The sequence below is a fragment of the Typopeltis vanoorti genome, chromosome 5, assembly GCF_054136105.1.
Source record: "Typopeltis vanoorti isolate ZY-2024b chromosome 5, IOZ_Tvanoo_1.0, whole genome shotgun sequence".
NCBI lineage: Eukaryota > Metazoa > Arthropoda > Arachnida > Uropygi > Thelyphonidae > Typopeltis > Typopeltis vanoorti.
Window position 1 is genome coordinate 163110875 of NC_143553.1, and position 25301 is coordinate 163136175.

At 34.9% G+C, this 25301-nt stretch overlaps 1 protein-coding gene across 1 annotated transcript in view; it reads left to right on the top strand.

Moving 5' to 3' along the window:
• The window catches only part of LOC150107016 (cell adhesion molecule Dscam1-like), a 754963-nt gene that overhangs the window by 290446 nt on the left and 439216 nt on the right, over window positions 1–25301 (top strand). The window contains exons 10-11 of the mRNA XM_090393540.1: window positions 5938–6099; window positions 18753–19040. Coding sequence (XP_090249666.1) covers window positions 5938–6099; window positions 18753–19040 — 450 coding nt within the window. The remainder of the gene's footprint in view (window positions 1–5937; window positions 6100–18752; window positions 19041–25301) is intronic.

The following is a 25301-nucleotide window of genomic DNA, read 5'->3' on the forward strand; positions in this document are numbered from 1 at the left end:
TTATAATACTCTGGATTAGAGATAGATAGTTGTTGAAAGTGGGCAACTCATATATGGAAATATGACTTCTGCATTACTTCAGCCTTGGTATCACCTCTGGGTCTGGCTCCCACTGATGAGACCTCAATAAAGGCCAAAACCAGTCTGGGTTTTGACCTTTATTGACCATAGCAGTATACATGTCCGCAAGGACACGTGCTTTGCATTATGGGATACTAAGGCAAGTGATGTGAAGTCATACCACCTTTACCACGAGTTGCCCCAGTCCTGAAAATACTTCAGGTGCAAACTTTGTTTGCTTACACTTGGAAAAAGGATTAAACCAACTATATAATTTCTTGGTATCTTTAATTTAGAGTATAACCAAGGGAAAAACTTTCAACAACCATAGTGAGAAGTTCTTGTTGTAAGCTTGAGGGAGAAGAGCAAGCACACCTTATGTGGTCTATTAATTAAGGACTTGATAACCAATTTTTTTTGAGAGATGTGATGAGCAGACTTTTGATGGATGGATGTGCCAGTAAAGGTAGATTTATGATAAACATTGGTTGATAAATTACCAGAGGCTATGCATAAAAGGCAAATGCCCAAGAATGGTAAACTACCTGCCTTTTCTTTTTCCATGGTGAACTGAATGCATGGGTGAAGGCTATTGATCTGTTGTAGAAAAGTGGTAGGTTCATTTTCAGAATGAGGCCAAATAGCAAAGACATCATCAACATAACGGAACCAATGAGAGGGTTGAGGATGAATGGATGAGAACAGGGTATGTTCTAGATGGTTCAAAAAATAGTTTACCAAAGGTGGAGACAGAGGGTTACTCATGGCAGTACCTTCAACTTGTGTATAGATCTTGTTTTTCCACATGAAATATCCTGAATGTATAACAAATTCAAAATCTTTGCCATATTAGTAGGGTAATCATCATATAATAAATTAACAGTGTCAGATAATGGAATGTTGGTAAAGAGGGAAACAATGTCGAAGCTGACTAAATCCGACTCTTGTATTTGAGTATCCTTGATTTTTTCAAGAAAATGTGTGGAATTCTTGATGAATGATCTGGATTGTCCAGTGTGGGCAGTTAATAAACATGACAGAAATTTAGCAATTCTATAGGTAGGAGAGTCAATACAGTTCACATTAGGTTTTACTGGATAACCTTCTTTATGAATTTTTGATCGATATTGATGTTTTCTCCCTGGTGCAGGACACCAGAGTGTACAGAGGATTTGAAATTGGAAGTGATCACTATTTAGTCTTGAGCAGGATAAAAATGAATTTCATTTTGAAAACAATAACATGTAAGAAAGTTTTGAAGTGAATAAAAGTTGAGCAGCTCTCAGATGTGAACTGTAGACTAAAATACACAAAGATTATTGAAGAAAAAAATGAAAGAGTTTGAGAGCAGGAACTAAACCTTGGAGATTCAATGGTAAGCCTTGAAGAAAACACTGATTGATCTTGCCAGAGAGGCATGTGGTAAGGTTATCTGCAAGGATAAAAAAATCAGAACTCCATGGTCGACACAGGAAGTTAAAGAGGCAGTGAAAGAAAAGAAGAAAGCATAACAAAAGTTCCTGGCAAATAAGTCAGCTTGTGGTCTTAAAGAATACAGAGACAAATGTAAAAAAAAAGCTAAACATTCTGTAAAACTAGCTAAACAAAAGTCATGGGAAGACTTGGTAAGAACATAGAAAATAAATATCAAGAAGGTGGCAAGATATTTTGGAGGTTGTTGAAGAAGCTCAGAAATGGAAGAAAGAGTGCTGTAAAAGGAATTAGAGATGATAAAGGTGACATGAAAACTGGAGAAAAAAGATATCCTTGAAGTATGGAGTAATTACATCGAAAAATTGCTAAATGAAACAAGCAGTGATAGCACAGTGGTAAAAAACACTTAACAGGCATACAGTCAGGAATACATATCCATACTTGAAGTAGTAAAAGCCATCAAAGGTTTGAAATGTGGAAAGGCAGCAGGAGTAGATGATCTTCGACCAGAAATGCTCAAGTATGGAGGTATAAAAGTCTTACAGTGGCTGCACTACATAGTTCAGAAGGCCTAGACAGAGGGACGAATTCCAGATAATTTCAGTAGAGCTCTCATAGTACCCATATATAAAAAGGGAAATAAAACGGAATGTGAGAACTACAGAGCATTTCCCTGCTAAATGTTCCTGGTAAGATTTATGCAAGTATACTTGAGAAATGGTTGAGAAGAATTGTGGAAGGGGAAGCTTGGTGAAGAACAAGCTGGATTCAGAGGCCGTCAGGAGCAGATTTTCAGTTTACGACAAATTGTTGAGAAATCATGGGAACATAATAAAGATCTGTATTTAAGTTTTGTAGATCTGGAAAAGGCATATGACAAAGTGCCAAGAGAAAAGCTATTCAAAACACTACATTTGTATGGTGTCAATGGAGCATTATATCAACTTTGTCTTTATTTAAGTTGTAAGTCAGCAGTTAGAATTGAAGGAAATACAGGAAGATGGTTTAATGTTAAATCTGGTGTGAGACAAGGATGTTCATTATCCCCTCAGTTAGTCATTATGTATATGGGTCACATTATGAAGGAAAGTGGTATTAAACCAGATTTCAAAATTGGAGATGTTAATCTCAGCTCTTTGCTTTATGCGGACAATGTTACACTTCTAAATAAATCCGCTACAAGTTTGCAAGATTCCCTGACTAAATTGAATAACTGTTGTAATAGATATTGTATTGAAGGGCAGCAATAACAAGACAAAAACAATGAAAATAGGAAGAAGTTACGAAAGGAATCTGTGAACAAGAGGGTGAGGAGTGGTTTCTTTGCACGGAGGGTGGTTGAACCATGGAATGCATTGCCTGATGGAGTGGTGAGAGCGAGAATGATCAATGAGTTTAAGAAGTATGATAGACTTTGTGTTTCTTGGGGGGGGGGACCTCCCCTCAATGAGTCTTGATAGACTTTGTGTTTCTTAGGAAGGACCTCCCACGAAGAGTCTTTTGACTCCGTGGAGGCCTGAATAATAATAATAATAATAATTAAAAATATCAACTGCATTGTGAATGGAGAACTTATAGAACATGTAAAACATCTGAGCTACTTAGGTACTATTTTTCAATAAAGATGGTATGGTAGGATGTCAGTTGAATAAATTCATATGGAATAAGAGAGAAATTAGTCAGAACACTAAATTAGCTGCATACAAGACAGTATTCAAACCAGTTTTAACTGGATCTTAGAGCTGGGTCAAAAGTAAACCAAAGACCAGAGACTACAGATATGAGAGTCCTGAAAAAGATTAGGGTTATTATTAATTTTCTTGATAGGTGGAGGTATCCTGTGAAAGGTAGTCTATTTTTCTCTCAATGTCAGCCTTATCCATTACCACTACTGCTTTTCCTTTATCTGCTTTCAAAATGGATATATTGCTATTTTTTCTTAATTAAACTAATTCCCGGATTTCAGCACTCGATAAATTTCATGGGCGTAATTTGCTTTTAAAAAGCGAAGCCGCAACTTCAGAACGTAGTTTATTAGCATCTTTGCTGGAAAGTCCCGACAAATTGCATTCTATGTTATGCAAAAATTCAAGATATGGGATTCATTTTGTTACCACAGCAAAGTCATGGCCTTTAGCTAATACGCAAGTTTCAGCATCAGATAACTGGCAACCAGATCACAATTCATTTATTAGTGGGCTTGTTGTCTGGAGTAATTTTTTGTTTACGGTGTAACGATTTGTATTTTTGCATCAGTTTGTAGGAATGTCTTTCATAAGAACGGGCTAAAGATTGTTTAGAAATACGAAGAACAATATTAAGTAATTCATCATTCAGGGTAGCTGAAATCCTTCTTTCAAGATCTAAAATCGATCAAATATTAGATGCTAAATCTTTTTTAGTCACTCAAAGTTGGTTCCTTATCAAGGAATTCTCCATAGACAGGTTTAAATAGGAATGCCTTTTCAAAGAAAGTTGTGAAACCCTTTTACATCGGCTAAATCTGAATCAGAACGATCATCTTTCTCTTCCAAAAGTTTGGGAGATTCTTATTTTATGTGATCATCAAAAATAGTCGTTTAATAATATTTTTAATAATATTATTTATTGATGCTAATTTCTAGCACTTGGCAACATTTTTTAATTGGTAGACCACTGACTGCTGTATGTACTGTGTAATCTGGTTCCTTTGATTGCTTGTTTCTACACACTGATAATGTACTGTTATTTTCAATATGAAATATCTGTATTTTCATTTCATTAAAGTTAATTACTGTGGTTATCGTATAATTTATTATTTATAATCATGCCACAGGTACCTTCGAAGATTAGACTTAGTTGTTTTGGTCATAATTTCATCCAATCCAAAGGTAAAAAAAGATCTCATGGAGATATATCCACCAAATATGTTATGTATCACTGTCAGACCGTCTTCTGATAGTCTGACAGTGATGCGGTGATGTAAATTTGGCTTAACACAACATCACTAGTGTGATATTATGTCCCTTGAAAAATATCAGCACAAGCTGCTAGAAGATTGTCATAGTTGAGTTTTCATGTAGAGAATTGCAGTTTGTGCTGATATTTTTCAATGTCACACTAGTGATGTACATTCATTCTTATTTCATAAGATAATGTAGTCACCAGATGATCAGTCATTGTCATCATTATTTTGTCATTTCTAATAAATTATTTCAGCAACAGATTCCTTGGCAGATTTTAGATGATTGTTAAAAATCTTAGACACTTAGGATCATTCTCGTTTGAAAGGGATGGTCAATGGACATTATTCATTTATTTTTATAAAAAATGGCATAATCACTGAAATTTGCATGATGCATTTTATCATCACTTGATGTTTTATAATACAGTGGACCTTTGAAGAATGCAGGTTTGAGCTACACGAGTCTACTTATGGGCGTTTTTTCAATAAATATATTGGAAAATGTTTTGGAGATTTGCGACAATTTGAAAAAACTTGCAGACGAACCATGTAGCTTAGAAATATCAAAAAAATTAATAAACAGTCAGGTATGTCATGAATGCATAAAATATATGTAGATACTAGTCTATTTTATCATTTACTACCATAAAATATACACAGATCTATTATAGAAAAGTTAAAATTTATCAAAACTTATGCACAAGCACTTACAGACAGTACATGGCCATTTGCACTCGAGAGAAATGCAAACAAAAATAAAGATGCATCATTAAATCATAACTGCATAGAATTAACTGTTATTAATTTGTTAATTAGTTTAATTAATTATTAACATAAAATAAAAATTTTATAAAGATTCAGTCATTGATGTATAGGCTAGGCTACTGCAAAGCAATCATATCGATTGCACTAGGCTACTTGTAAATGCTTGTAAATAAATAAGAATAATTTCTTTTTCACATTGTCTTTTCATTTTTTATGTCTAGTGTTAGGTAATACGCATAATATCTACAGTGTTTTTGTTTCATATAAGACAATATTGATGTAGGTACTGACAGACATATGATTCATCTTGTAAACAGACAACATAAACTTATAGTATTGATAAATACAGTACTGTAAATGTATTTTCACTTCCTTATGATTTTCTTTAATAACATTTTCTTTTCTCTAGCTTACTTTATTTTAAGAATATAGTATATAATACATATATACATACCATACAAAATATGTGTCAATCGACTGTTAATGTTATCGGTAAGGTTTTCAATCAACAGGAGGTTATTAGTAGTTAAGTTTTTGGGAAGTCAAACGTTATATGCAGATTTTCAAACAATGCACGGAGTCAACTGTATATGCATTAATTTTTGTATATAAGAAAGCAAGCACATATAACTTATGTGCTTTCTTTCTTATTTTTCCTTTATGCTATATAGTACATCATTATTTCTTGAACAGTATGTCACAAATATTCTGTTATTATTTTTTCCTTTTTCCAGGGAGTTTAACACTGCCAGTAAATCATCGTCAGAAATTAGAATCATTAGGTAAGTTAACAGTGCAAAATATGCAGAGAACTGCAGATGAAGGGGAATATACTTGCATAGCAAAGGGAAAAGAAGGAGAGATGGCAACTGGTAAACTATATGTGATTGTACTGGGTGAGTACTTTACAGGCTATTTCTTTGACTTAAATCCTCAATGTGCATATATTCTTATCAAATAAAGGGGAAAAAAATTAAAAATCAACATCAAAGTATGGTGAGTTCAAATATTCTTTATAAATACCATTATTACAAAATCATTATCTGGGGGTAAACCTCATTTATGGCAAACTCAGCTTCGCATTATGTAGAAAACTACCTATACTGAAAGATGTGTTTGAAACGATTTTTGTTATCACATAAAAAAAAGAAAAATGCAATTGTCAAAGAGCTAATCATATAAAGCCAAATCAATTTTTCATCATTATGATCATTACTACAATCAGAACTGGCTACCATTATGAATTTATTTCCAAATTATCCTAAACAAGTTCAGCTACTAATAAATAGACCACTTCCACAAGTCCAACAAACAATGTTAATGGAATTACTCCCGGAAACTTGGGTTTTTCATCCCGCATACAGACAAATCGGCCCTTCAGAACACACGCAATTTACAGACAAAAAAATACTAGTTGTGGTGGAGATGGGCGGTAGGTGGCATTGATGGAGATGATTGGTAGTAGAGTTCGGTGTAGTACTAGGTTGAGACAGTTGTATAATAGTAGGTGTCCTCCTGCGATGAGTCCTCGGACTCCTTGGAGGTGTCGCGAATAATAATAGTAATAAAAGATGTAGATGTAATTGTTATTATTATTATTACAACTGAACCCCTGTGTACCCAAAAGCAGCAGATCTGTGAATAACCTTTGAAGTTCAGTTAGCTAGTCTCGTACAGTGGTAGAGTTTTTTAGCCCTTTCAAAAAACTTAGGTTTTTCATCCTACAGACTGTCCAAAGAACGCATGCAATAAGCAGATGTTAAGTTATTTACCTCTTATTATTAGCTGCTGTGAACATAATTCCAGCCAACGAAGGTGTACACTTGATTGCTATAATATCTGTTGCACTATGCCTTTAATCTGCATCTACTACCATTCACTGGATGATCCACCATCCTCATGTTCTATCATCTACTGCTCACTAATAGTACTTTTATCTGTTAATTGGCATGTGTTCTTTGGCTTTATTTGCAGGTTGGATGAAAAAATTTAGTTTCTGGGGTAAAAACCCTTCTAGCCCTGTAATGACATGGGTTATCTCACCATCAATTGATAAAACATTTATATAGAGATTCCTGTCACCATGATGAGAGTTGAACTCTCATCTTTTCCAGTTGATCAAAGCACTGTTCCATTATTCTTTGAACTGCACTCTGGAGGTTCTGGGACAAGTTTATCTCACCCAGAAGTTTGCTGTGTAAACTATGATAGATCCACATAAGTTTGTAAGGGAGATTTATATTATTGTTTTTTATTTGTATATTTTTTCATCATTCAAATCATTTATTACTAAAAATGGATGGCATGAAGCCAAAAGTGGGGTGGTTCTAAAAATTTTTAGATTCCAGATATTAAATTTAATAAAACCTAACCAGAACAGATTCATTATCTTGTAGATCAACCAATGGACAGCATATCTAATCAGTGCTTACACTTTTTGTGAAATAACATATTAAGCTCAATAGCTTTTAACAGCCAAGTAACTTCTCTTCACATTAAAATATTAACCGTCCTATCGAAGCATTACATTATATTTTTCATCCCATAAGACGTACAAACTGTCTGTCAATTGCATTTGTTCTCTGGCTGGAGTTTGAATGTGTTATGGGATGAAAAACACGAGTTTCCATGAGGAAAGCTGTGCTCCCTCTTTATGAAATTGGCAAACTCATTTTCAGTTGCTGACAATGAGTTTGCCAATTTAGTTCCTGTTCTTAAAATCTGATTTGAAGCCTTTCTTTCTTTTAAGGTTATGGTGGTCAGCATTCATAGTGAAGAATTTATGGAGACACAACACACGTGTTATAATAATAATTACCTTACTTAACATTAGTAAAGTGACATTTGATGTTTCGACCTCTGTGTTGAGGTCATCATCAGGAAAAATACATATCTATAAGATACAAGCTACGTAACACTGCACTATACAAAAGTAAGATGAACCTAAATGCTTGTTAATCATTTAACAAGCACTTAGATTTAAATTTTCCCACAAGAGGCCTGACCTCTTGTGGAAAAAATAAAAAAAATAAATAAAATAAAATAAAAATAAATAAAATAATTTTTTTTTTTTACAATAAAAATAACATATAAACAGAACTACATTAAACATTTCTAAAGTCCTCTTGTATTGAGATCTTCTTCTGTTTGGGCTTGTTCTTGTTGCTATACAGATTGCAGATGGAACCTCCACATTCTTGGAATGATTAATCCATCATTTTGTGAAAGCTTGTGAAAGTTTCAGCATTTCACAAGCTTCTTTGAATTTTCTTTCAAACCAGATTTTGGTGCAGTGTATGGACTTGGTACCTTTCCAGTCAATTCTGTGGCATGTTTGGAGTGCATGATATGATAGGCTTGTTTACCATAGTGGAGGTATTTAATGTGTTGCTTGTGTTCATCTTTTCTGATTGGGATGGTGTCCTGTTTCCCCTATGTTAGGTAGGTTAGAGGTACATTGAATTTTGTAAACTCCTGGGTGGGCTAGGCATGGAAGAGGGTGTTTGTAAGAGCTAAGTAAATTTCTTAATTTTGTTGGGAGTTTCAAGGTAGTCTTAATGTTGTATTTAAGTAGTGTTCTATCTATTTTTTCTGAAATGCCCCTAATGTAGGGTATGGCTATGGCATTCTTGAATTCTTTTTTGTTTTTCGTGGCAATTTTATGAAGGATCTTGTTAATCGTTTTTGTATTGTGGTCATTTTTTTACAACTGTTTGGTTAATGATTTCAAATTCTTGGTTCAGAGCTTGTACATTGAAGCAAATTGTTTGGGCTTTGTGTTTGAGGATACTGAAGACTCCTAGGTTTTGTATTGGATGGTGGCATGAATTTTTATGTATGTATTGGTTCTGTGTGTGTGTAGGTTTGCAGTAGACTGTGGAGGAGAGACAGCCTGAGGGAGGACATGTGACTAGTGAGTCTAGAAAAGGAAGAGTTGTTGTTTTTGATTTTGATGGTGAATTAGATACATTTGTGTTGTTTGTTCAGGTGGTTTATGAATGTATTTAATGTTTCGTGGCTGTGGAGCCAAATGGCAAAAATATCATCAACATATCTGATCCAGACTTTGGGCTTTAGGCTGGCCGAATCTAGAGCTCATTGCTCGAAGTCTGCCATGTAAAAGTTAGCTATTGGTATGGGGGGGTGGAAAGTGGTAAGCCCATGGCTGTATCTTCTTTTTGTAGGTAAAAATTATTTTGCCACATGAAATACCCAGAGTGGAGTACATGGGCAAAGAGGGCCGTGATGTCGAGCAGATATATGTTCTGTAAGAAGAGAAGAATAGTGTCACTGATCGGGACATTAGTGAAAAGGGCAGTTATGTCAAACGTGACTAATAAATCTTCATCGTTGAGTGTGATGTTTCTAATTTTCTCTGTGAAGTGGTGTTTTTTTTTACGTAGGAGGGGGAGGGACCTACCAACTCCTTGAGTGTGGCCACTAATTTCTTCTCTAAGTTATTAACAAATCAAGCTACAACCTTAACTTAGGGGAACTCACACTTCTGAAAAAAGTCCATCGCACCAAGGTCAGTTAACAAATTCAATTTCATTTATAATATCAAAAGAGGTCTAAGATCCCTCCACTCCAATTTAGTCGACAGAATACGAATGGAAACATTGCACATATTAAACTCTACAAACAACTAAAGTGCAACCTAACCAAAGCAGAAAAGGCCATTAAATCCTTAAAAAATAATAAAGACATCGTAATTACAAAAGCAGATAAAGGTAATGCTGCTGTTGTCCTTGATCTGACAGCATACTTGGAAAATTTGGTATCCGACCTCAGCACATACCAAATGGTGAACTACAACTCTACAAACCACATCAAAAAGAAAATAACAGAATTAATCAAATCAATGATCATGTGGCCAGAAGAAACACCAAAAAACTAATACTGCATTATACCCCCACTCTCAGAATTTATGGCCTGCCAAAAATACACAAAACAAACACACCACTACGACTGATAGTTGAAGGAATCGACAGCTCTAATTATCACTTAGCCAAGAAATTAGCTGCGACACACAAGGAGTTAGTAGGTCACCCCCCCCCCCCTCCTACATAAAAAATTACACAACACTTCATAGACAAAATTAGAAACATCACACTTAACGACGAAGATTTATTAGTCATGTTTGATATAACTATCCTTTTCACTAATGTACCGATCAGTGATACTATTCTTCTCTTAAGAACATATTTCTGCTCAACATCAAGGCCCTCTTTGTCCATGTATTTCGCTCTGGGTGTTTTATGTAACAAAATAATTTTTACCTACAAAAAGAAGGCACAGACATCACCACTTTCTCCCCAAAATAGCTAATGTTTACATGGAAGACTTCGAGCAACGAGCTCTAGATTCACCCGGCCTAAAGTCCAAAGTCTGGCTCGGATATGTTGATGATATTTTTGCCATTTGGCCCCACCGCTGCAAAACATTAAACAAATTCCTAAGCCACCTGAACAAACAATACAAAGGTATCCATTTCACTATTGAAATCGAAAACGACAACTCTTCCTTTTCTAGACACATTCATCACACATCTTTCCTCAGGCTGTCTCTCCTTCACAGTCTACCACAAACCTGCACACACACAGGCCAACACATACATAAAAATTCATACCACAATCCAACACAAAAACTAGGCATCTTCAGCACCCTCAAACACAGAACTCTAACAATTTGCTCCAATGAACAAGCTCTGAACCAAGAATTTGAAATCATTAACCAAATATTTGTAAAAAATAAATTAAAGATACCAAGAAATTATATATTTGCTTTAATCTTTTATCCAAGTGTAAGCAAACAAGTTTGCACCTGAACTGTTTTCAGGACTGGGACAACTTTTATATGGAAGCTTATGACTTCACATCACTTGCCTTAGTATCCCATAATGCAAAGCACATATCCTTATAGGTATGTATAATGCTATGCATTATGGAAAGGGTTACCCACTGATGACACCTCAATAAAGGTCGAAACCGGTCTGGGTAGTGACTCTTAACATAATGTATAGCATTATACATACCCATAAGGATATGTGCTTTCTATTATGGGATACTAAGACAAGTGATGTGAAGTCATAAGCTTCTATATACGAGATGCCCCAGTCCTGAAAATAGTTCAGGCGCAAACTTGTTTGCTTACACATGAATGAAGGATTAAATCAAGTATATAATTTCTTTGTACCTTTAATTTATAGTATAGCTAATTGGAAAAACTTCCAATAACTATTTGTAAAAAATTGCTACAATAAATAATGGTTCACAAGATCCTCCATAAAATTGCCACTAAAAACAAAAAATAATTCGAGAATGCCATAGCCATACCCTACATTAGGGTCATTTCAGACAAAATAGATAGAACACTACTTAAATACAACATTAGCCTACCTTCAAACACCCTCTTCCATACCTGGCCCACCCCAGGAGTATACAAAATTCAGCATATCTGTAACCTACCCTACATAGGGGAAATAGGACGCATTATCCCAATCAGAAAAGATGAACACAAATGACACATTAAATACCTCCACTATGGTTAAACAGGCCTATCAGACCATGCACTCCAAACATGCAACAGAATTGACTGGAAAGGTACCAAATCCCTACACCACACCAAAACCTGGTTTGAAAGAAAATTCAAAGAAGCTTGTGAAATGTTGAAACATTAAATTCAAAGAAATTTCAAAGAATCTTGTGAAATGTTGAAACATTATCGAAACCTGAACAAAAATGATGGATTAATCATTCCAAGAATGTAGAGGACCCATCTGCAGTCCTTATAAGCAACAGGCTCAAACAGAAGAAAACGTCAATCAATACGAGAGGACTTTAGAAATGTTTTATGTAGTTCCATTTATATGTTTTTTTTATTTGTAAAAATTTTTTTATTTTTTTTATATTTTAATTTAATTAGTTAATTTATTTATTTATTGGTCTGCATGGTTAGCCTAGTGGCCGTGCACTTTGCAACCATATGCCTGGGGAAGGAGTGTTCTTAGTTCAATTCCCGTCGACAACGTGAGGAGCTTAAGCATCTTCCCCAGCCGTAGCCAAGTATGAGTGTGTTCACAGGGGGGCCAGCTTGCCTGTTCTGAGGGGATGAAATGCCCGAGTTTCTGGATGAAAAAAAAACCCTACATCCATATAAGACCAGCTAACTCACCTTTCGTTGAAAGAGACCAGATAAAAGATTTGGTTGGAAAGACCTGGGTTCGATTCCTCACATCACGGATGGGAATTGAACCCAGGACTTTCTCTTCCATAATCATTATTTTTTTTCTTTTGCTGGCTACATATCAAAAGAACTCCCCAGGATTCTTTTTGGCTTCATAAGCTAACTGCTGCTCATACTTCACTTTTGCCACCTTAACCAACCAAGTCACCATCCTTGCCTGGTCTCTGTAATCCTCATAGAATTAGTTATTACCACTTTTCTTATGCTGTTTTCATAATGCCCTTTTCCTCTGTATTGCATGTTTAATCTCTTCATTCATCCATTTCACACTTTCCTTATTTAACCTTCTCATCCTTTGAATACATTTAGACAGTTCTTGAATATCCCCTAAGCTGCATTGATCTCTTTTCCAACTAACTCCTCATTCCATGCTACACCTGCAAGCAGTCTCCTGAGCTCTTCATAATTACCAGCCTTGTAGTTTCACATATACCCTTTTCTCACAGAGGTCCTCACACTGCTGGCAACCACCCAGGTAATCACTTCATGGTCACTCTCACCAACTGGAGGATTTGACACCTCATTTATAATTACATCCTCTGAGAAGATAATCAAATCCAAGACCCTCAGTCCTCATGTGCCCTTTGTTGCAATACTCTGTGAGGTAATTGTCCCTCAAGAAACTCATTTTCTTTACTTCCAGTTGCTATCTCATCATCCCAGTCTATATTGCCATAGTTAAAATCACCCATAATAATCACCATTTTCTTATTTGCTTGGCTAATTTGATAATACATTTCATAGTCACTACCATTCACATTACTATGTTTATAACAATATCCAACTAAGTATTTCATTCTATTTACCTCTATCTTACACCATACTGCCTCAAAACCACTGGCACTATTTCCCTTTAGCATTTCAACTTTGTATCCATACAAAGATGGATACATAAGTATCATTAATAGTACTCCCCTCCCTTTTTACCCTTTCTATCTTCATGAAACACACCATACCCTTCCATCTCTATTCCTGTAAGGATGTTGTCCTCATTATGTTGTCCACTTTTATTACTATATTCTTGATTTTGCTGCCCCTAACCACTCATTGGTATACCACTGTTTTCTATCCTCTTATCCACATCATGATCTTCATATCCATTTCCTCTTGCTCCAATTTACCTAATGGATTTCTCTTCAGTTTCTTGTCAAATACCCTTGCATTTTCCTTATCCTGTTCAACTGCTAGTATATTCTAGATCTAAAGAGTGAGCAAATTATTCAAGCAAGACATTCCCTTCAGAAAGCTCTGCTGTTCTCCCAAAACAGTATATTTTTATTATTATTATTTTTTAATATCACTCATACATGAGAAGTTGAAGAACTACAGCTAAACTTGTGGCAGATGTTAATAGATAAGGAATTTGTTGATGTTCTTTTTTTAAAAAATTGCTGTTTTTTTTTAAAGATCTTGTTGATGTTTTTTTTCAAGAGGTTGTAGTCTTTCAGGTCACTAATTCCACATTTCACATATTCCAAAATTTTTTTGCATATGAACTTAATTAATTCATTGCCATAATTTCATTCCTCTTTCTAATAATCCTAGCATTTTAGAATACCCAACATATCTACTTTTCACTGGTGCAGCTTTCTGATGGTTATTTTGCAGACCAACTGCTAGTTATATACTGCACTGGACTAATGATAATAATTTAGGAAGCTTCCAGGGCAACTGCAAATAATCTTGTTGCTACTGTTTTCTAGGTGTGCCTTGAGGAAGCCCCAGTAGTTGTGTGTGTGGTGTGGATGTAGGGTGGGGGCAAGCACTGCCAAGACCATGATAGTTAGCTGATATATATATATATATATATATATATATATATATTCTTCATGTGTATGGCTTAGTAAAGAATTCATTGCTGTATGTTCTGTGTCCCTCCCAGTTTTATCTCACCCTAAACAATATCGGTGAATGGCAAGCAAAGAGCAATTGCTTAGATGCAGAAAAATGCAAATCTTTCAAACATTTCCAGATTCACTTCAGAAATATACTCTCTAATTTCGCCCTAATGTACCATAACAGAGGGTGCCCAATTTAGAATCTCTTCTTTTTAATATTATTTAGCTAAAATCTTTCTGCCTCTTTCTTTCCATCCTTCCTATTGACCCCTTGGCAGCAAACTCACAATCTCTATCTCTGTGTCATTCTTTTTCGTTCCTTCCAGTAATCATTTCATGTCCTCTTGCATCCCCCACATATCACCATTTAAATCATTTGTACTTGCCAAGACTGTTAACCCTTTCATTTCTCTTGGATTCTAAAAGTTGAGAAATTCATTAATAGCCTAAACATGCTATTAATGAGCTTTTTTTTAGTTCTGTGAAACTTTTTCCCAATATCTTTGGATTGCTTTTTTTGAGTTAAAGAAAAAAAAAAACATTTAGAAAAATCAGAAAATTTTGGATTTGCTTAGTTTTAAAAATTTTGCATGTTAGGATTTTTTCCAGTTGATTGCTGCACCAAAACCCACATGTACACCAACTTACAACTTTTGGCTCTATTAGAAATGACTAAACATTTCCCTCTGTAATTCAGTTTGCTGATTCCTTAACAACCTATATATATGTATATCTTTATATATATTTATCTTTATTGGAAGCATTAATATGGTCAGAGAAAAAAAAAAAAAAAGATAAATATCATTATAAATTATCAGAGTGTCTGTTCTAAATTACAAGGTGCTTTGTCTAGTTAGATGATAATTAGCTATGGATAGTTTTCATTTTGTGGTTTTTGTTGTTTAGAGTATATTTTTAGTATATCTTGTCATTCTTTTTGCTGTGTTTGAATAATGGCACCTGCTCTAACTATTTGCCAACATGCTATCACACAGCCCACCATTATTCAAGGGCTACATTTTACGCTGCGATATTACATATTACTGGCATATTACAAGATTTTGTGGTGTGCATTGAAGATTTAAATAACCTTGACAGATGAACAAATGAATGAGAATAACAGTTTAATGCATCTTAATCTAAGGTCTTGAAGTTTAGGATGTCCATTGATGGGAGGCTATTTACTCTGTTGGAGGAACTGTACTAGTAGAAGCAGAGAAGGCAATGGAGGGGGGACCTATCACAAAGGTGGTGAAAGTAATCCAGGTTGCTGCAATACTGAGAAGGATGTACCTGACTGGCAGAGAAAGAAGTGGGGTGATTCCATTGTATAACACCCTGATCAGACTACATCTGAATTATTGTGCTCAGATTTGGTCATTGGGATTTGGAAGTGAATAAATTAACCTTGGATAGAGTGCAAAGGCAGATAACAAAAATGATATCAGGACTGAAAAAGCTGAAAAAAATTATGTGGATAGATGAGGCCATGCACACTATAGAGTCAGTCATTTAAACTGATGAGAGATATTTACAGGATTGACACTGGGGAGTTCTTTCACATGGTAGAACAAAAGGAAAGAGCAAGGGATTATCCCTGGAAGTTACAAGTGGAGATGGTGAGTAAGTGGGTGAGATTGGCTTATTTGCATGGAGAGTGTTTGGGCTATGGAATGCATTGTCTGATAGGGTGGTGAGAGTACAAGCAGTGAATGAGTTTAAAGAATGGTTTAATAGACTTTGTGTTGCATAAAATTGTTTTGGGCTTTGTGTTGTTTAATATGGGCCTCTCATGATGAGTCTTATAACTCCATGGAAGTCCTGAATAATAATAATATTAACCACACTATCGGCCAAGACCTCTATAGATGTCAAAGTTATCATGGATGCGAAGTGCATATTAAAATTGTAATACCATTGTAATATATGATGGATACGAAGCATATGAAGATGCGTATTTGATCCATAATGGCCAGTAAGGTGGTTAATGTATGATATTGGATAATGTAGAATATTCATATTAAAATATTATAATGTAGAATATTGCATATTTCTAGTTATTTCTTGAGTGACAACTATCTTAATAATGAAATACCGAGTTGGCATAATCAAAAGATATATAAAAACAGAGTAAACTCACATAAAATTTTTTTTTTTTTTTAATGTAGAATTTTTGCTTAAGTGTCATAGGCATCGTCAGTACAGTTTAACAGAATGGCAGTTAACAGACAGTTCTGAAAAATGCACCTGAATAGCTAATGCGAGATAACTAAATAAGATCAGCAGTTTCCAATAAAAAAAAAGAGATTTTGTATGTGTATGTGTACACATATACAAAATAAAGGTAGGAAAGATTAGCAGATTTCAAAAGTATAATTCCCCCCCCCCCCCATACACACTAAAATTGTATTGTATTGTACATGCCCATTGTGTTAGGGTGTGATGTATGACTCGAATCATAGCTAAATATAAACTTAACTGAACTGCATAAATTAATATTAAACCCTTTGTAGTTTAATAGTATGTTTGTTATCTGCTTAGATTTGCATTGGCAAAATATACCAATGTAAATGTAAGCAGTGTAAGTAAATGTAAGCAAAATTTTTAGTTCAAACCCCTAAGCACTGTTGCATACCCCTAGGGGGGGGGTTTCCTCAAACCACCTGTTGGGAACCTATCATATAGTGTTTTGTTTGGACAGTTAAGATGGGCTATGGTTGTTGTAGCAGTAATTTGGATACACCATGAATGTTTTTGAAGTAAATGTAGAAGGAATTTTTTTAGGCATTTTCCGAAGTTTTTTTTTTTACTTTAATGTCAGTGAAACTATATTTATTTGGATAAGTTGGATGACTGTTATGTTAATATTTCAGAGATGAAGGGAAAAAAGAGCAGGGAAACATACTGCAGGAGGAGGAGGAGGTAGATTCATAGATATGTTGCCCATACAGCAGACGTTCATTCTTAATATCATAACAGGCCTTTACAGTGTCCCTTGCCTATTACTACTACACAGCTTCCCTCCAGGCACAAACTTGCAGTATAGATGTCAGTGGGATTCTGTGCCAGCTGATCACCTCCTAAATGCATTAGAATCAGGTTTAGTCCTATACACTATCTGGCAGCCAGCCTTCTGAACTGGATTACTGCAGTATCCCTTGTCTCAGATGAAGTCCTGGGTCTCTAGATATGTTTGGCATGCCCTTGAAGAGTATTGCTCATACTGTATGTTAGAAGATTGAGTGGAACTGAAACCCAAAAACAGCTGCTCTAGGGCCAAACTTAGCAACAGTCACCTCTTCAGGCCCAGAATAAGCAAGATGGTGGTATTTCCTTGGGTGATGAAGGTCATCATCACGTAATAAGTCTAGTTGGTATTGCCTCCAACTAGGAAAATATGCTTTAACAGCAGGAATACTTACAGTTAGTGCCAGAATCCTTTGGGGAAAATGGGCCATACCTTGAGAAGGTGGGATTGACATGATGTCAGTATGAGAAACTGTGTATTTTAAATTCACTGGCCTACTTAAGGGGATAAAGAAACTATATTACATGACTATTATATTATATTAGATGGCTGAAAATATGTTATATGATTATTTCCCAAACTTTAAAATTAGAAGTCCATTATGCAGTGATATGCTTTCTATTCCCAAATTTCTGGCTCTTTCCTTGTTTTACCTTTTGTGTTATGCTGTCATTAAACCTTCAAAGTAGCATGAATAACATTAGTATAATTATTTGTTTGATCAACTGCTTAGTATTATTATCATTGTCAGACCTCCATGGAATCAAAAGACTCATCACAGGTCTCACGCACACAGCTCATAATAATAACATGCCTTAAATGCATTCACTGTCTGCACTCATAAATTCATGGACTGCATTCCAATCATCTACCACTTCACATGCAAAACACTTACACCCCCACCACCACTCACACCTTCCTTATACAGCATCCAGGTATGGCCTTTTGTTCTTCTCCTGTCTCTACCTATTCTTTGAAAAATCTCATCCACATTAATCTGATATTCTTCCCCCCACACACACTTCTCCTACTATCCAATAGATTCTGCAATTTGCACACCTACAATTAGTCTCACACTGTATGTGAGACTAATTGTAGGTGTGCAATTTCAAACTTCATTCTCAGCATTCCAGAGACTGGAAACCACCTTAGTCAATCATTACTGGACTCTTCAACAAATCTTTTTTTAATTATTGTGTTGTAACTTTTTTTAATCTCAGAGAACTTTTGATAAGAAGATTGGAGTGCGGTATATGAGATTAAATAAAAGGATATAACTAGCAAAATTGACATGCATGTAAAGGATACTGTGTATATTGTATCTGTGGAATAAATTTTTCATTTTTTTTTGTTTTCTTGCTTTTTGTAATTAGTAGTAATTACAAAAATGGTAATATGCAGATTGATTTTTAGTTTTCATGTTTCATTTCTCTATTAGTTGCTCCCTTAATTGATCCACAACTTTTACCACAAACAAGATATGCAAATGAAGGAATGAAAGTGAAATTAGTCTGTAGCATTCTTCAAGGTGATCCTCCAGTGAGGATATTTTGGACAAAAAATGGACATCTTCTTTCTCCTGGAAAAGGTGTAACTCTTCAGAACTTGGAAGATTCATCTCTAGTTGTATTTCGGAAAGTAACATACAAAGACAGTGGTAATTATACTTGCATAGCATCAAATTCTGCAGCATCAGTAAACAGAACAACAGCACTTGTTATAAATGGTAAGTCTTTTGTATTAAATATTTCAGTTTTTTGCCTTTTCTTGTAGCTCTCATTTCAATTAGTTTTAACTCCCCCCCCCCCCCCCAACCAGCCATAAACATCTGTAGACATGCAGCTAAATCTGGATAAGATTCTGTAACAGCTGTTGAATAACATGGATAAGAAGTGCAATTTGGTCTCACTATTTCATCCACCTTGGCTGGTAGGGAGGTTAATAGTCATCATCATATGCTGGATATGTCCCTTCTGGAGGAGGAGGGGGGGGGATGTACTAGATATTATAATATCTTGTACACAAATAGGTTACATCATTCCAAATTTCTTATTGACAATTTTTCCTCCAAATTAACCTGTTATTGGTAAGGATAACATATTAATTTAGGGTTATTTTCCTGTCATCATCCTGGTTAGCAAAAAAACGATTGTTTTGTTAACTTTTTCTCTCTATTTCTGTTTACATTCTCATACTACTTGAGATTAGCTCTGCAAACAGATTCCTGAATGCTAATAATGTCAAACTATTTCCTAATATCCTCTTTTTTAAAAGATTCTGCAATTGATGCCATCTGTTCACTCCACTAATTTTCTCAGAAGTCTTATATCTGTAGTCTCCAGTCACTGATCAAGTGTTTTATTTCTAACCCAGCTCTTAGTTCCATAAGTTAAAATTGGTTTGAGCACAGTCTTGTACAACAGATAGTTTTCAGTGTTTTCACTAATTTCTCTCTTATTTCATATAAATTTATTCATTTGACTTCTTAGCATATGAATAGTATAAGCCAATATATATGTTGGCTTATACCAGTGGTTCTCAAACTTTTTTGTCTGGTGGCACACTAAAATCAATAAATAAATTTCACGGCACCCCTAGTATTATTTGCTTTTTATAGAGAGTAAAGTGCTGATTAATTGATTATGAAAGACTCGCATATATAACCCATAAATACATTGATATTACAGATACTAAAGATATGAAGGAAAGTGTGTTTAAAAGAAAACAGATTTTATTTAAACTAAATTGGTTTATTTTCAAACAAATTATTATAAAGGTTCAGATAATAAAATATGAACTTAATGTGAAATATGTGCCTGGTGTTGTTTGCATATTTCTTTGATATTAGGCCTTGTTTTTGAGGACATATTCTCATCTCATTTTCAAGGGCCTTTAGTCTTTCTGTCTTCTTTGTTTTAATATTTACAAGTGCAGAAAAACCCAGTTCACACAAATAAGATGTAGAAAATTGCAATAAGATGCTAAGTGCTTTGAATCCTATATTGGGGTACTCCTTCATAGTTGTTATCCAAAATGAATTCAGACACATTTCTGAATGCTTCAATCTCAACGTACGATCGTTACTTATATCAATTAATTCTTCGGCTTCTATAAGACTTAACTCGCTCATTGCTGATGTTGACTCTACAAATGGATTTCGAATCCAATCGTATAAATTGACTGAAATGTCGGGAAAATAATGGTCAATTTTTTCTTCTAACGATGTTAAATGACTGTAAATAAGCTTTTGCGATCAGTGTTCTTACATTTTCTGGAGGCAACTTTAAGGAACATTTCTACATTGTTGGTGCTTAATTTTATCTTCCACATTTTTATTTTATCTTTAAAAGCTTTAATTTTTCTGTAGATGTCAAAATATTCTCATTTCTTCCTTGCATGTTGGAGTTCAGCTTGTTCAGATGATCGAATATGTCTGTTAAATAGGCTAGTTTGGAACACCAAAAATCATCTTGTAATAATTTATAGAATTCTGGATTGTCTTCATTTTGGAAAAACATTAATATTTCTTCTTTAAGTTCAAAAAACGATCCAATACGCGACTTTTTGAAAACCATTTTACTTCGGTATGAAGAAGAAGATTCTTGTAATGAGATTGCATCTCTTCACATAGTCCTGCAAATATTTTAGATTTTAATGGTCTGGCCTTGATATAATTAACCATCTGAATGATTTCTTCTAATACACTTTTTAATTCCAAGCCTATTGTCTTTGCCACCAATGATTCATGATGAATGAAGCAATGAGTCGTTATAATGTTCTCATTTTCTTTTCTAGCAAAGGAAACAAACCCTTTTGTAATTCCAACCATAGAAGGTGCACCATCTGTACATATACCCACACAAGTTTTCCAAGATAGACCATTTGTATTAAAATATGTGTTCATTATATCAAAAACATCTTTTCCCATCGTAGTTTTTTCGAATTCCTTGCAGCATAGAAATTCTTCAATAATTTTATCATTTTTAATGAGTCGAGTAAAAAGAAGTAAGTGTGCTTTACCACCGATATCACTTGACTCATCTAACTGCAAACTGAAAAATTTTGATTTGATTATTTTGGTTATAACTGACTTTTCAATATCGACTGACAGATCATTAATATGTCTACTCATAGTATCATTTGATAATGGAACCTTCTTTATTTCTTCTTCTGCCTCAGTACCAAAAATTGTTCTCACAATTGCTGAACAGGCCGGACGAATCAAGGTTTCACCGATAGTATGAGGCTTCATTTCCTTCGCAATTATTTCAGCGACTAAATAACTCGCTTCTTGAACTCGGTCGGAAATTGTGAACTTTCTTACAAAACTTTTACTTTGTTTTCTTGTAATCTTATTAACTCTTTGAAATATTCAGGATTTTTATTCGACAAGTTGTCATGTTTTGTGGAGAAATGTCACAATAATTTGCTAGGAACCATAGCCTCATTTGATAGAACCAAACCACACAAAATACACTTAGGTCTGGGAATTAATTTATCACCACACCACGTAAATCCCATTTTTAGATAGCTTTCTTGATATAAACGAGTTTTTACATTCTTTTTCATTGTTTGCTTTTTACATGAACTTGTTCTTTCTGTTTCTGTTGTTTCATTAGTGCTTTTTTGTTGCTGAACGTTAAAAATAGTCAAATCTTCATTAATCCAAGTATCAGTTTTTGATAATTTATTAGTGCGAATTGGTTCGTTAGCTTTGCTACGAGTAGACATTTCTTGATCATCAGCATCTTTACTTCTTTTTTTTTTAAGGAAAAAATTATTCATGATTTTGAAGGGCATATGTAACATTAATATTTTATTTATTAAATTTATTTCAAGTAAATAATTTTTTTTCTGGATGGAAAAAGGAAAAACATTTGTTTATGATGTCTCTCGTTATAGTTGGAATATATAACAATAAGAAAAACCTCTACTCACTGAATTTAACGATTTTAATATCGTACTTCGTTTTTTCTCACCAATGACAAAAGCCTCATGATTTTTCTTTAGGGGAAATGATCATGTATAATACTTCTCACATTGAACCGAGAAATACTAAAACAGACAGCAGGACAACTAACTATTCATTAGTTCACTTTCCCCAGTATTTATGTGCCATCACATATCTAGTTACTACGATACGCAGTGATCTAATGAAATCCCAGGATATAATATAAGAGTGATACAAAAAATTATAATTTTTTTGTTTTTGATTTAGTTATTTGTGGCAATTGAATATTTTGCTTTTTTCAAATAAACAATTCAAAATTTCGTGGCACCCTCGTGGCATACTTGCGGCACCCAGTTTGAGAACCACTGGCTTATACTATTCATAAGTGTTATTTTTTTTTTTCAGGAAATTACAACATATGCTCAGTGGTATAACAACATCAATTAGTACTTCTGATATTTCAGCAACATTACATTACCATCTTCAGGGATCACAAACAATGATGTGTATATGCAGTCAATAACACTTGAATGAGACCAAAGAAAGGCAAACAGTCAGACCTGGAGTCTAAATGGTACCTCCTAGTGGGCTAAATTGGGTGGTTTCAACATTGGGCTGAAGATCTGAGGATGAATGCTTCCCAAATTTGGGGCAGTTTCATGCACCAAATTTGTTGAGGTTTGGAAAGTTTCTTAGGGCTGAGGCAGATTCCAGGAATAGCTTCTTATATTTGTATTTGCTGCAGTGCAATAGAGTGGCCTTTTCCAGTGTATCCTGTGGTGAGTGTCCAAAGCATGGTCAGCAAGTCCAGATGGCTGTAATGGTGGAACCATATGTAGCTCATGTGTTCAGAAATTCTGATATTGGCTGTCTTGCCTGTTTTAGTAGTAGTACAGTTTACAACTTCAAGGGACCTAGTAGGTCTAGGGATATGTGGCTGCTCTTTGGTGGAGCAGGTAAGGCATGCCAATTTTTATGTGCTCTGTAAGTGGTTGCATGTATTTAGGATTTTTGTTAATTTTTTGGATGTGCCATCTTTGCTAATACCATCTTTCTTAATTCTTAATTTCTTAATGTATACCATCTTTGCTAATTTGATTATTTATTTCTATATATAATTTACTATCTTCACTATAAATGTGCCTAAAGAGCTGAAATGTTTTATTTATTCTATAGGTTCTCCATTCAGAATGTTTTTTTATTATATATATCTGGTCCACACACACACAAAAAGGCCACAAGACCTATAGCACACTAGTGTTATGTGTGAGCTAGAGGAATAGAAGAAAGGAGGAGTCTGTTCACATTTTGCTTGACATAATGTGAACTACCTTCTGGCGTTCACATAACACCAGAAGGTTGTAATCTTTGGGGAAGGCAGAGTGGGGGGAGGGGGACTGTTCCAAAGGACAGAAGTCGATAGAATAAAAGAGGAGGCAGTGAAGTTGGTTTGGTGAGTTTTAAGATGAACTGTAAAAAAGGTATTGGTTAGCAGTGGCTCTTGTTTTAATGATTTTGGAGGAGAGTGATGGTAAAAATAGTGGCCAATTCAGAAGAGCACTATCCATGAAAGTATCTCTAGAAAAAGCACAAGGCCGAAAACTGAATGTGTCTGAGAGAGGGATCATTAATCACCCAGATTGCTCTCTTCTGGATAGAATTATGTTTAAGGATTAAAAACTATTTGGCTATAATTAAATTAAATTAAATTAAAATATAATTGATAAATTTATTTTATACAGTTGAGGATCTTAACTGTAATGACTGTATCACTACTGTATGAAGTAGTGCGACAGTCATTACAGTTATTTATTATAACATAAATTTATCAATTATATTTTAATTTAATTTAATTACAGTGCAATAGTTTTTAATCCTTAAACTGGCTACTGTGTACATAGAGGGATTCCAATGTAAGCATGTGCACTGATGTTTTTTTTTAATGTAATTCCTATTGTTGTTTAATAACCATACTGATTTCTTATGATACTTAAGATGAAATATTTACACATTATTAAAAAGTTAATTACTGTGGCATACTTCTATATGCCACAGTCATTAACTATATCCCTCTAATATACCCCTCTTGTTTCATGATTCATGAACCAGAGTGAAGATATTATTATTATTATTATTTTTATTATTCAGGCTTCCATGGAGTCAAAAGACTCATCATGGGAGGTCCTTTCTAAGAAACACAAGTCTATTAAGACTCATCGAGGGAGGTCCCTCCTAGGAAACACACAGTCTATCTCACCACTCCATCAGGCAACGCATTCCATGGTTCAACCACCCTCCATGCAAAGAAACCACTTCTCACCCTCTTTCTTACAGTTTCCTTTCATAACTTCCAGGGATGGCCCCTTGTCATGAATCCTTCCTGCTGTTCAACCAAGCGAAAGAACTCCCCAGTGTCAACCCTGTAACCACCTCTAAACAGTTTAAAAGTCTCAGTCATATCACCCCTCCTTCTTCTATCCAATTCTGCAGTCCATACTCCCTCAGCCAATCCTCATAACTAACATTGTACAGTCCCGACTCCATCTTTGTTATCCGCCTTTGTACCCTTTCCACAGTTAATTTATCCCTTTCAGATCGTGGGGACCAGATCTGAGAACAATAGTCTAAGTGTGGTCTAATCAGAGTCTTATACAACGGAAATAACCATTTTATCTCTGCAGGGCAGTGTACTTCTCATTATTGCAGCAATCCTCTGCGTTACCTTCACTACTTTTGCAATATGTCCCCTAAATTTCAGGTTTCTATCAATCATCAAACCCAGATCTCATGTCTCCCCTACTTCCTCCAGTTTAACTCCTCCCATAGAGTATGCAGCATCCCATCGATGTGTCCCAAACCTCAAGACCTTACATTTTGCTGCATTTTACTGACATCACCATTCATTTGCCCATCTATCTAGCTTATTCAAATCCTCTTGCAGGGCTACCACATCTGCACTATTACTAATAACCCTTTCCCGCTTCGCATCATCCGCAAACAAACGATTATCCCCTTGCAATCCACGGACAATGTCAT